Consider the following 12,673-nt stretch of genomic DNA (forward strand, 5'->3'; position numbering starts at 1 on the left):
AAAAAAAAAAAAATGAATACTTGATAAGTAGTTTTTTTTTTTTTTTTTCGCTTCTCAAATAGTCTACACTCGATATTAAAAGGAGGAATGACGAACGCAGTGTTAATCTGTCATAGACAAACCAAGTCGATGCAACTTTAGTAGAAACGGTTGTTCCCTCCTACAGTGTAGGTATTGAGATGTGTATATGTGAGTAAAAATATGTGTGCAGTAAGTGTAAGTGTAAGTGTAAGTGTGTGAAAAAGTATTTTGAAAGCATATAAATTTCAAAAATATATACAAATATATGAAAGTTATTGAATCTCATAAATATATATATATATATATATATGTCTGTGTGTGAAAAAGGAGATAGAAATAGAAAAGAGAGAAGATGTATACATATATATATATATATATATATATATATATTTGAGCGTTTCCGTATATATGTGTGTGTATTGGTATTTAAAAATAATAATAATAATAATCAAATACCAGAAGGAAAAAGAAAAACACACACACACGCTCTACCATCACGTTGACACCCCCTTCCCCTCATATTTACCTCTCCTCCCTAAAATGACTGCTTTCATCGCGGTACGGCAATCAATATTCAAAACTGAGTGCGCAGCAAATAGAATAATGTGAAAAAAAAAACAAAAATAAAAAACATAAAATAAAAAGTCGTCCCACCAAAATGTGTATAGACACCGCTTGCAAAACTTGTTGTGGAGCGCAAAGGCTGGGCGCGGCAAGCGCATAGTGGAAAAACAATAATAAAGGCCACAATGAGGGTGGCAAAAATAAAAAAGAGAAAAGACGGAAATTTAAAAAACTACGGCTATTTAAAAAAAAAAAAAAAGTTAATAATAAGAAGGAACAACAATCAACATATCGTAATCAAACAGAACAGGACGATGGGGAACAGTACCCGAGGTTGTGGAAAGAGGTTCCCTTTTGAGAGGAACCAACCCAGTAAAACGAATTAAGCTTCTTCCGTAGACTCAAAAGAGAAACAACAACAACAAAAAAAAAAAAAAACAAGGTGTCGCTTACACACAACTTTCTTCCTTTCTTGACTTCCATTTTATTTTTGCAGAATATTCTTATCCACACTCTTGGTTGCGCTTTCCATCGTCACCCCGTTTTGTTTTGTTTTTGGTTTGGTGGCATTTATCTTCTTTATTCTTCAGTTGCACCACCCTTCACCAGAAAGACATATCATACATTCGTAGCGCAGTAAAAGAAAAAAAAAAAAAAGAGCCACGAAATAAATGCAAAACAGTGGGGAAGAAAAAAAAAAAAAAACAGAAAAAAAGGTGTCCGTTTATTTACCCTCATCCATTCCTTCCACCACCCCCTCTCCTCATACCTCCTCCTCTGTCTGAATGTGTGCAAAGAACGAAGAACAAAAAGGAAAAAAAGACGCTATTATTTTTCGTCCTCAGCGCTGTAGTCTACCTTCCTCTGTCCCTCATATAATATGACCTGATGAACATGCTTTTTTTGGTTTCTCGGTCTGTTTATTTGTTTGTTTGTTTGTTTGTTTTATTTTATCCCCACCATCACCACTTTTCTTCTCTCTTTTTTCTTTCACTTTTCTTTATTTTTTTTTTTCTCCTTCTTCCAGAAAAAGCGATAAACTTATAACAGTTACCATCGCATCTTGCAATGTTCGACCAAAGACAACCCCCTTTCCCCTCAAGTAATGTTAATCATCCCCTTTTCTTTGTATCTATTCTTTTTTTCTTTTCTTTTCTTTCGCTAACTCCCTCGTTTGTGAAAACGACACGACCTCGTGTCCTGACGCGCAAACTGCACAGAAATGAATGGACGTAAATTCTGCTGCCGCCTTAACCAACACAAACACTGCCGCGCATCCTCAGATGTTTCAAACCGCACAAAACCACACTGCTTGCCGAATGACTTGTAGGAACAGAATCCAGCAAAACGTTCCGAGAAAAAATCGCGGTTTAAAACTCCCTTTATGACCTCATTAGTAATTGTGTCATCCCCTGTATGGGAAGATGAAAGAGAGCGAAATGTGGGTGAACCTTCTTGTACCTCTGCTGGCATCCCAGAATGTGCTGAAGCATTACAAGGTATTGAAGACGGTATATTCGACTGAACCTCTGGATATGCCGAAAAATGGTGGTGATGGTGCAGACACGCCCATTCCTGAACGACACGATCGAGTTGTTGTTGTTGTTGTCGTCGTTGTTGGTACTGGTGCTCAGACGGTACTGAAGTTCCAGAATCGTACGATGTTTCCACTATTTCTTCTTCTGCTCTTCCTGAAATTGGGGAACTCGAGGCTGCACGAAATGATGATGTATTCTGTTGGAGATGATGTGGTCGATAACGAAGAGCCCTTACAAAAAGTGTACTGCTGGGGAGATCTTTATCGTCCAAAATGAAAGAAGGGAGAGTAGAATCCGATAAACATGCACGAGAGGAGTCACTCTGTGTTATGGATGATGTACCATGCATATGGATATCACCCTCAGTAGAAGTTTGGCCCCACGCTTGCTGAGGTTGGGAGTGCCACCGATGTCTTTGAGGTTTAACTCCAGATTGCATAGACATACCAACTTTAGAAGGATGAGTCATACAACCCTGGTTCCATCCGCTCTCTACAGAAATTGCATGACAGCATTCGGTACTTTTAGGACGGGAGTCCCACGATATATTTTGTAGTCCTGGCACATCAGGACGTGAGTGAGTCTCTGGGATAGGACCGGTGTGAGATAAGGGGGTCGAATGAAAACCAAATTGCGGTGGTTGAGAAATACGTTCTGGGGTCATAGCCATTGAAGGAATACAACCGTAATTTTGTTGATTTTGCTGATCAAAATAAGGGTTCGGTGAAGTACGTGAGGGAACAAAATTTGGACGGCAAGTAGGACTGCTATCAGACCATTCAGCATCAAGAATAACACTTTTCAGAAGCAAGTCCATGGTACGAGAAGAGTCTCCAATACAGTTGTTATACTCCACATATGGGACAGGGTAGCGATAACCTAAAGGTGGTATATCGCATGAAGGTGGCATGTGAGACAAACAACTGTAAGCAATATTAGTTGTTACTCTTAGTCTGTAGAACCACTGTAGTGCTTCGTGAGCAGATTTTCCAGAATCGTATTCTGCAAACCCAACATCTCGACCACCACTTCTTTTTACACGTAAAGCGATCAATCCTTCTCTTGGGACAAACGGTAATAAATTTTGACTGTTGTCTACAGTTGGTGGTAAACCTTTAATACATATTGTAGCCCTAGGCGGTAATCCCAGTCTTGACATCGCTTGAGGAGGTGGCGGTCCTGGGAACCCCCTACGCCATAGTGCTGGTGATGATGATGGAGCACACAATGGCACATCTGCTGTACATTCCCTTCCTGTGGGAAACGGTGATGGTGGTGCTGGTGGTGGTGGTGGTGGTGGTGGTGGTGGTGGTCTACTCGCACCATGAGTACTGGTTCTCGGCCACATGATCAACAGTATGTAGTCACAAATCCAATTAGACCTTCTACTCTTCAAGACCTTTTCTTGTCCGACCAGCTGTATATTGCCTAAAAAGCTAGTAGATTATATTAGCTCGTTCCCCAGGAGGAAGAAGAGCAATCAATATAAGAACACAGAAAAGAAGTACGAAGTGATCACACTCTCCTCCTATGTCCTTTTTTCCACCCCCTTTCTTCTTGGTTTTCTTTTCTTTATCCAACCAGAAGGGTCCACGTAGTACAAACAACCCTGATAAGACTCAATTGGGGCAAAAGTTTTCTGTGAATCAGGACCGAATATCCCTCTTTTCACTCCCTCCCCCTGAACTATTATGTCTCTGTTCGGATAAAAAGAAAGAGTAAATGTTCTCTTCTTTCTTTCTTTCTTTGTGTGTGGACGCGAGGGTGTGGGTGTGAGTGTGTTGCCAAGTAGAGAAAATGATAGGAGTTATGTGTAGCAGAACAATAATAACACGCACTCACTTCTTCTGCACTCCTGCCCCTTACGTTGGCAGGCGGCTAAAGCAGATGTGTTGTGGTACGACAGCAAAAGAAGGGAAAGAAGGAAAAAAAAAGAGTGGTCCTACCTTTTATTCGTATTTATATTTAGTGCGTTTTGTACGTTAGAAAAATCAAAAAGAAAAAAAAAGGGACGGAAAACATATTATAGTAGGTCAAACAGCAAAAAAAAAACAGAAAAAAAAAGGTACCATCACCCCAAAGAAAACCCCATCAAGAATATTTTACCAGCAATGCATTTTCATGTGCGTATTAGACGACTACAAACACGCACATAACCTCGCAGAGACACATATACACACAAACACAATCAGATACAGTTCACCTATATATTTCTCAACATACTTCTTCTTCCTACTCCCTCCTCCCTACGCAAGCGCAGCACAAGTCAGCAGAGCCTATTCCTGATGTTTTCTTTTTTTTTTTTNCCATTTATATATATTTTTTTTTAATGTAAATGACACTCACCCACAGAGTTGGGGGGGACACTAGTCAAAACACCCTTACTTTTTTTTTTTTTTTTTTTTGTTTTTTTTTTTTCTCGTTTTGCTTACTTTTTTTTTTTTTCATATTACTTCTCTTTTTTTTCTTTTTTCTTCCCCTCCCTGCCTCCCTGTCTTTCACCAACACTACCTTCCCTCTCTCACTTGTCCTCGATGCCGAACACGGATGTGTGTGCCCGACCTTCTGGTGCGGTATACTACTTCCACTACAACCTGTTGAAAGGGGTAACGAGGGAACCCCTATATTCATATCCACACACACACAGAGATATATATGTTTATATATATGCACTCAGAAGCACCTTACAGTGCGGCGACCACGGCTCTTGGGTTCTTTGCGGCTGCAGCCTCAACCCGTTCTGCTTCTGCCTGCATGCCGAGTGCGCGGAGCTCTGCGGCGACAGCGAGGGCGACCGACTTGAAGCTGTGTCCAGCTGAGACGGATCCCCCGGTGTTTGTGTGGCACGTGCGATAGGCACCACCAAATATGCCGGCGGCGGCCAACTCCACGTGTTCCGTCGCCGGCACGTCGTTGAGGAGCACAACGCCGAGAGACTCTGGTCGCAGCACAAGTTCATTCGTCGCTGCTGCCGTTCCCTGCACCTCCACCGAAAGACCGGCGGCCGCCACCACCTCCTCGCAGACGCGGCGGAAGACGCCGTTGACGCCGGTGTAGCGCGAGGCCTGTTTCACCACCAGCGTCACGCGACTCGCGTTGACGGCCCGGGCCCTCGCCACCGCCACCGCCGCGGACCGCCGGAAGGACTCCGCCGCCGCCCGCTCCTCCGCCTCGGTGCTGATGCCGGCCGCGGGGAACACGTCGAGGGCGTCGCGCAGCTGCACGCGGTCCGGCGCCGAGCGCGGCAGCACCGCCCGCACAACGACAGTCTTCACGCCGGCGTACGCGGGGAACGGGGCGGCGGGCACGGCCGTCACAACAGTGTGGATGCCGGCCGGCGTCTCGGGGCCCACGACAACAGCGTGGCGGTCGGCCGTCGTGGCCGTCGTGGTGGACACCTTCCCGCCAGTGACCTTCTTCACAATCGCAGCGGCGCTCTCGAGGATGGCCGCAGAGGCACCAGCAGAGATGATAGAGAGTTGCTTCGACATCAACAAAAGCTACCTTATGCGTGTGATCCTAGTTGCGTTAAAAAAAAAAAAAACCGCTTGGAGAAGCAAAAAAAAAAAATTTTTTTAAGAGAAAGAAAGAAAAAAAGGCAGAAAAGGTCATAGGTGGACATACAGCACAAATATATATATATATATATATATAATAATCAAAGAAAAATAGAGAGAGAGAGAGAGAAATAAAGAGAAACAATTTAAACGCCTAAGAAGCGGTATACATGAACAAAAGTAAATAAAGAGAGAGAGAGTGTTTGTGTGAATTGCATCTAAAGCGCGACGAAAACAAAAACAAGAAAAAAAAAGAAAAAAACAGCTATCGAACGCAGAAAATACCTATCACGAGGATCTCATTCCCTATATACATATATATATATATATATATATATATATCAAATCACTGTATTTCCTTTTTCGTTTTAAAGAAGTTTGAAGAGAGGGAAAAGGAACCCATTAACTCTCCAATACCCTCCAATTAGTATCGATATCACGAATACTGTCAACAGAATACCACGCAATTCCACAGATAAATATAAGCACAATTGGGGGAGAGAGAAAGAAAGCGAGAGAAAAAAACAAAAGGGAAATTATAGAACCAAAAAAAGTAATTGTTGATCTCTCTGAAGTGGCCACAAAAAGAGAAAAAAAAAAACAGTAGAAATCACAACTACTCTCTGGAGAAACTCTTAATACCTCACGTGAACACGGTAATGATAAAAAGAATATATACCTCAGAGGATTTTTCATAAGTAGCGGAAAAAGAAAAAGAAAAGAAAAAAGAACTGGAATTACGAATTTGAACAATAGCAATGTCAATAATAATAATAATAATAATAATAATAACAACAATAAAGCTTGAGGAGTGGGAGGGGGGGGGGAACTTCAATGTATCAGCAACCCAGTTAATCCCAGAGAGAATAAAAGCTTCAAATGTGCGTTCACTTTGTGTTAATCAGTTTGTTTTCTTAGAAAATCATATGCGTCCCATAGCTCCATGAGAGCCAACACTGTGGGGCACATCAACAATGTATGGGGTGGAAACTCAATTCCTGTGCATTGTGCTAATCTCCGGGCAAATTCCACCGCACCCCGAGTCAAGAAAGAATTAAACTGCATTTCGTAATATTTTACCGCTGGTAATAATTCATACGCATTTAACGCAGTTGGAAAATTTTCGTTCGGTAAAAGAATGCAGTTAAATCCATTTTCAGGGGGAGAAGAAAATGGATCACTTTCTAAATTATAAAATGAACCTTCGCCTTGTGAGGCTTTTATCACTTTATCTTTGTGATTTAATTGAGTACCCATAAATGTCTCATTCACTAAACCGCTCTTTACGACCAAATTAGATAACTCTCCCTTTGTATTCACAAAACCACATGTTGGTGAAAGGTAATTTGAATGAAGGTTAGAAGAAGTTTTTCTAACTTCCCCCGCATCTACTAACAAAGCAAGATCAATAAAACTAGTTGAAAGATCTTGTACGCAGGCCTGATGGGGTTTCCCTTCCCATTGCATACTTTGCAATATGATATTAATCTTAGCGCACTTTGCAAGTGTAGCATGAATTATCCCATCTAAGGCACTTCTACGAGGTGATGGGAAAACGTTTACGCATATTTGGTCTGCAGGTTCTACAAGAATAGTAATTTCATGTCTTGACCAGCAAATAAGTTGTCCAAGCGAAGGAGTATCAAGAGAAAAGTTAAGTAATACATCATCCTCGCGTACATGTTGAAGTGAATAGGTCAAATCCTGTGTTAAAGATGTTACAGCTAAGGCTATCTTATCTGTAAGCACACATTTAGATTCTCTGTTCCATGCCTCTCCGTCTACAGGAGAGTATACAGTAAGTTGAAGCATAGAAGAGTCAAACTCCATACCATTATCACTCCAGAGTTGCAGTAATCTAAGGTATTGAGGCTGATTATAAAAAGAACTATTTTCAGGTGTTGTTGTAGGAAGGTATTCTCTATGTACTTTTACACCCGTACTAGTGGCATAGTTAATAAGAAGAATATTCAATCGCTCCAAGTCAGTGGGATGACCACAAACCACTGCTGAACGAGTACTAATAATACGTGCTATGTTTATCCTTGACATAGGAATGATACGTGAACTATTATCCTCAGACCAAGACTCACTACTACAAGGTCCTAGTTGCACCTTATTAACCTTATTAATAAGTAATTGCAATGATGTTATTGAAATATTAACTACAAGCAACATAAAGCTACGTTGTCTACATCCATGAAGCTGATTCTCAAAATGTTCTTTATTTTCATTGTTTATAAAACCGACTAAAAAAGCAGCCCGAAACATCCTAGATGTGTGATACATCAACTCTTCCTCTGTAGGTGACATTGCAACTGCTAGGGCGGCAAAAATATATTTGCCACTGGCGAACAATCCACCTCGTGGTTTAAAAAGCTTAAAGATTTCTTGATACCCATACAACTTCGCTGTAACGTAAAAACAAGAGATCGTATACAAAACCTGTAGAGGCCATGCAATAAGTGGATTCATAAAAAAGATATCATTTGGTGATACATCCGCATTAGATAAAAACTCCATAATATCAATTTCCCTTGGATAAATGTCCTCACATGACTGTAAGACACGTCTAAGAAACGGCTCAAGAAGTTGATGTCGTTTGAACAGAGCTGCAAAATATTTAAAATAACCACGTCCTATTGTACCGAATAATCCAAAGACCCCACGTCTTCTCTGTTGTTGTTGTTGTTGTTGTTGACATGGCTTCTGCTTTTTCCGTTGTTCCATTGTTTCATGTGATAACATGGTTGGTGAAAACACCGCTGTACAACCTGATGGTGTCGGTGTCATCTCTGAATACGAATCCACAGAGACAACATCATCGTTGAGAACATCTTGTAAACACACCACAGGTCCACGTCCAGTTTTGAGTGAAGCCGCTGTTTCTTCATTCTCCATGGCAATGATCGATTTTGTTTGAGAAAATTGTGGCATCTCTACTGTGGGGGCGGTTTCGTGTAAAGCTCCTGAAACGTTACGAATTTCTACTTTTGAGTTTACATTCTGAGCAGAGGGCAGAGAATTTTCCTGAGACAACATCCCCTCCTTTGGTGGCACGGCACTATATATGCGTACAGGAGTCTGATGATTATCTTTACTATGAGCCATTCCATTAACCGAAGATAGGGGTTGGAATATGGAGTCCGAAAGCCAAGAAGGAAGAGTGTTATTAATACCTGCAACAGATAAATCAGCATTAAGGAACGCAAATGAATCTGCGGCACGTCGAACCCCAAAACTTTGCGTCCGTATTTGGCATGCAATTCCATCTTCCTCAGAGAAGTTGCAGTTAAGTTGAAGATATGATTGGCGCCGTGTGGAGCGGGACTCTCTTGAACACGTGTCTGTGTTTATCGTCGATGCATGTTCGGGTGAAGTGCCTACGAACGACATTGGTAGCATACCGCTATGCATAGGAAGTCTCTCACAATTGTGGACATCTTCGTTACCTTCCACAGATCCAGAGGGCTGGTATAATCCCCTATGATCATAAACTTCTCCCTTTGGGTTCATCAGTTGTTTTTGTAATTCTTGTTTTTTTTTTTTTTTTTGTTTTTGGAGGAGGAGAGGAGGTTCAGTTAAGTCTTTTTTTTTTCTCTCTCTCTCTTTCTGTGGATCACTTATTCTATCTCTTTTTTTTTTATCTCTCTCTCCCACACACACGCAGTGGTTTTAGCAACTCCCTTTCCCTCTATGGGTGAAGACTAACAACAAGCAAACCCTCTAAAAGAATACTCTCTCAGTACCTAAAAGCAGTCACAGTCGTCCTAAAACCAACTTTATTACCACACTACGGTGTGTTCAGGAAAACAGTATCTATACGTATTATATATATATATATATATATATATATATATTATTTATTTATTTTATGTTTATATATTTTGTGGGGGCAACAAAAGGTAACTAGTCTTCTTGCGCAAACAAAGACAGAGGTAAAGAGATTACTAATAGAATCCTCTTCTATCTTCTTATTTCTCTAAGAATATATTATATATAATGTGTGGCCGTGCTGGTGGATGGTTTCACCCTCCTTTCTAGGTTACTATCAATCCCCTTCTACTGGTAAATCTTCTTCCTTTTTTTACTTTTCTGCCTAGAGCCTCTGACTGATCACAAAAGATAAAAAAAAATATAGGAACACAACATGGTACAGAGTGAAACTTAGTGCGTACATTCTATAAAGGCAGTAGTATCAGAAAAAAAAAAAAATATATATATATATATATATACTACAATAACAATCATAATAATTCTTATTTAAAGAATAAGGCAATCCCCTCACTCCTTCCCACCCTAGAATGCTCCCAACTCTCACAGTGATTAGAAGGCCTTTCCACAATACATACACAGCAATATATTTATACTGCACGAATAAAAATAAACATGTTGGCTTGCTGTAATGATTGTCATTACCTCTAGTAACAGTATCACCAAAGAAATGATCAAAAATACAAGTTAAAAAAACAATGTCACAGCATCGTGATCTGTGTGTGTAAGTGCAAAAGATCGATACGTATACCGACCCATAGACTCTTCACTACTGTTATTGTTCTCAAAAAGAGCAGACAGTGGCAATGATGATGATGATGAACGCACTCCTGTCATCAGTTCTAATCCAGCAGGATTCCACACAACACGGTCGCACCAGGCGGGAATACGTTGCCGCAGATAACCACGTGAAGGTATTCCTGCAATTCGCGCTAATATCTTCAGTATTTCCGTCTCACTTTTCGCTCTCTTTTTCTCATGTTCCCCATCACATATCGCGTCCTTTTCCTCTTCACTACTATTTGCGGTACCTTGTGGTGTACATTGAACTCGTGAGGAATCCTCAATAGGGAGACGCGAATACGACGGTGGGAAACGTACCGCAAACTCTGCCAATTCTACACCACTCTGTTGAGCCACAACATCCATTAAACGTTCCATTTCAACATCAAATTTTTTTATCATTTCCATATGATATGATTCTGTGAACAGTTCCCAAAAGCTGTCAGGTGCACGCACGTCTTTCACATCAAGTTCTACATCTATTTGACGAAATTCCTTTAAATGCTGCAAAAGAGCATGAGCATCTAAACGGGTATTAAAATCACCAAAAATAAATAAAGGATCTTGAGGTGAAATAAACACCATACATTCTGCCATAGCCTCTAACAAAGCTTCTTGTCGTTGTAATGCATACATACTCGGACTTGACTCCGCTGCATTTGTATTTTTGGCATCATTATAGAGATGAACATTAAGAAAATTCACAACAACTGTACCAAAGCGCAACGATGTAAGCAAGTAACCTTTACGAGAGCGACCAGCACCAGAAAACCTGTTACCGTGAAAAAGAAAAGTAGGTGAACTACCGTATGTAGCAGGATCATCCGTAACACTAACAAATGTACGATGACGGAAAGAAAGAATACTACTAATAGGGCACATACGATGTGACAAAAATACAATTGAACCTATGGCTGTAAACCTCTGCGCATCGTCATTCGTTTCCATAAGAAGACCTGACGTCCACGCTGCTTCTGGTAATACTGTATTCAAAGCTTCTGCAAAAAAGGCATTGAACTCTGTATTCATTTGCTTTCCTCCAATTTCCTGAAAATGAACAACAATAACATCAATTAATGGAGGCAAAGAGTCTTCTATGGTATAGTCATTCTCTACAGAGTGTGGTGGTACACGATCGTTAAAACTCGTTTTACGTTTTCGTGAGTACGTAGCATACTCACGACGACAGGCTTCGTAGATCAAAAGTCGTAACTCGGCCAGTAACTCGGCTACAAGTTGCCGTACAGGATTGCGTACACTCTTTCTCTCTTTGTCCATCTCACTTTCACCAGAGACTTTTTCATTCACTTTATCCGTACTGAAAGAACATGCATCAATACCACCAATATTCTGTGTAAGAAGAAGCATTGTAAAAGGAAGGTCTGGTAAACTCTCAGTAGAAAAATTACAGTAACGGTGACCACCACCATGAAGCAACTCACCACTTAAAGAGTGACTTGAGAAGTCCATGTGGGAATCCTCTTGAAGCGAAGTAGGCACAACATTCATCGCGGTTCCTGTCACCGTGTCACTAGTAGAACCTCTGTCATAGTCAGCATCTCCCTGTCGTCGCAATTCTTGTTGTTGTTGTCGTCGTTGTTGTAACTGCTCCTGTGGAATGCGCAGTGCAGAAGTAATACCGTCCAACAAACTACGCATTTTCTACAGAATATGTTAGTAAAGTCACACAATGCCGCAATTTTAGAAAACCTCTTTGGCTTATGCAGTCCACTTGTTAAGAGAGTTAATATATATATATATCCCTACCATATCAGAGAACAGTCAAAGAAGGAAAAAAGTATTAACTCAAAAGAAGACTACAACTACCACCGCCACAATAATAATAATAAAAAATAATAATAATAATAATAATAATAATAATAATAATAATAATAATAAAAATCATCATCATCATCATCATCATCATCATCATCATCATCATCATAAAAAACAAAAAAAACAATAATAATACTAACACTGCTGAATAGAATTACACCGTTTTATCGTAACAATGTTACTCTTTGGTACACCTCATCCTACTCCACATCACGATGCACCTTAATTCCACCTCAATTAGGTAAAACAAAATCAGCAGAGAATAATAATGATAATCATCTTCCTGCACGATAACAAGATGCAAAGGACTCGGAGCAACGCCCAAGGGTCCCCAGTAAAGACTAAACGACGTAAAAAAAAAAAATCCTACCAAGAAAAGAAATTAAACAGTAGAAACAACCGATCAAAAATCCACTACGCATTTTTCAGTGGGAAAAAAAGATTCACCAAATCTTCCCTCATATTATAAAAGAAGTATTTTCAACAGATCATAACCCCTAGTCAAAAACTTCCGGAGGATACATATCATTTTTCAAAAAAAAAAAAAAAAAAAAAACCTTTTGTTGCATACAGTTACCCCTTTTTTCAGCATCCTTCCAG

The 12,673-nt window shown here is 40.3% G+C and overlaps 4 protein-coding genes across 4 annotated transcripts; all 4 read right to left on the reverse strand.

Moving 5' to 3' along the window:
- Positions 1–1,746: 1,746 nt before the first annotated feature.
- Positions 1,747–3,471, reverse strand: TM35_000161380 (uncharacterized protein; the record flags this gene model as incomplete). The annotated part of the gene is made up of 1 exon (XM_029026010.1): positions 1,747–3,471. The coding sequence occupies one exon, from the start codon at positions 3,469–3,471 to the stop codon at positions 1,747–1,749; it is 1,725 nt and encodes a 574-aa protein (XP_028882566.1).
- A 1,336-nt stretch (positions 3,472–4,807) lies between these two features.
- TM35_000161390 (uncharacterized protein) lies at positions 4,808–5,614 on the reverse strand (the record flags this gene model as incomplete). The annotated part of the gene is made up of 1 exon (XM_029026011.1): positions 4,808–5,614. One exon carries the CDS (start codon positions 5,612–5,614, stop codon positions 4,808–4,810), a length of 807 nt encoding a protein of 268 aa, XP_028882567.1.
- Positions 5,615–6,577: 963 nt separating this feature from the next.
- TM35_000161400 (uncharacterized protein) lies at positions 6,578–9,196 on the reverse strand (the record flags this gene model as incomplete). Its single annotated transcript, XM_029026012.1, has 1 exon — positions 6,578–9,196. The coding sequence occupies one exon, from the start codon at positions 9,194–9,196 to the stop codon at positions 6,578–6,580; it is 2,619 nt and encodes an 872-aa protein (XP_028882568.1).
- A 945-nt stretch (positions 9,197–10,141) lies between these two features.
- Positions 10,142–11,896, reverse strand: TM35_000161410 (inositol-1,4,5-trisphosphate (IP3) 5-phosphatase; the record flags this gene model as incomplete). The annotated part of the gene is made up of 1 exon (XM_029026013.1): positions 10,142–11,896. One exon carries the CDS (start codon positions 11,894–11,896, stop codon positions 10,142–10,144), a length of 1,755 nt encoding a protein of 584 aa, XP_028882569.1.
- Between the last annotated feature and the right edge of the window lie 777 nt (positions 11,897–12,673).

The sequence above is a fragment of the Trypanosoma theileri genome (genome assembly GCF_002087225.1).
Source record: "Trypanosoma theileri isolate Edinburgh chromosome Unknown TM35_Tth_16_V1, whole genome shotgun sequence".
Taxonomy (NCBI): Eukaryota; Euglenozoa; class Kinetoplastea; order Trypanosomatida; family Trypanosomatidae; genus Trypanosoma; species Trypanosoma theileri.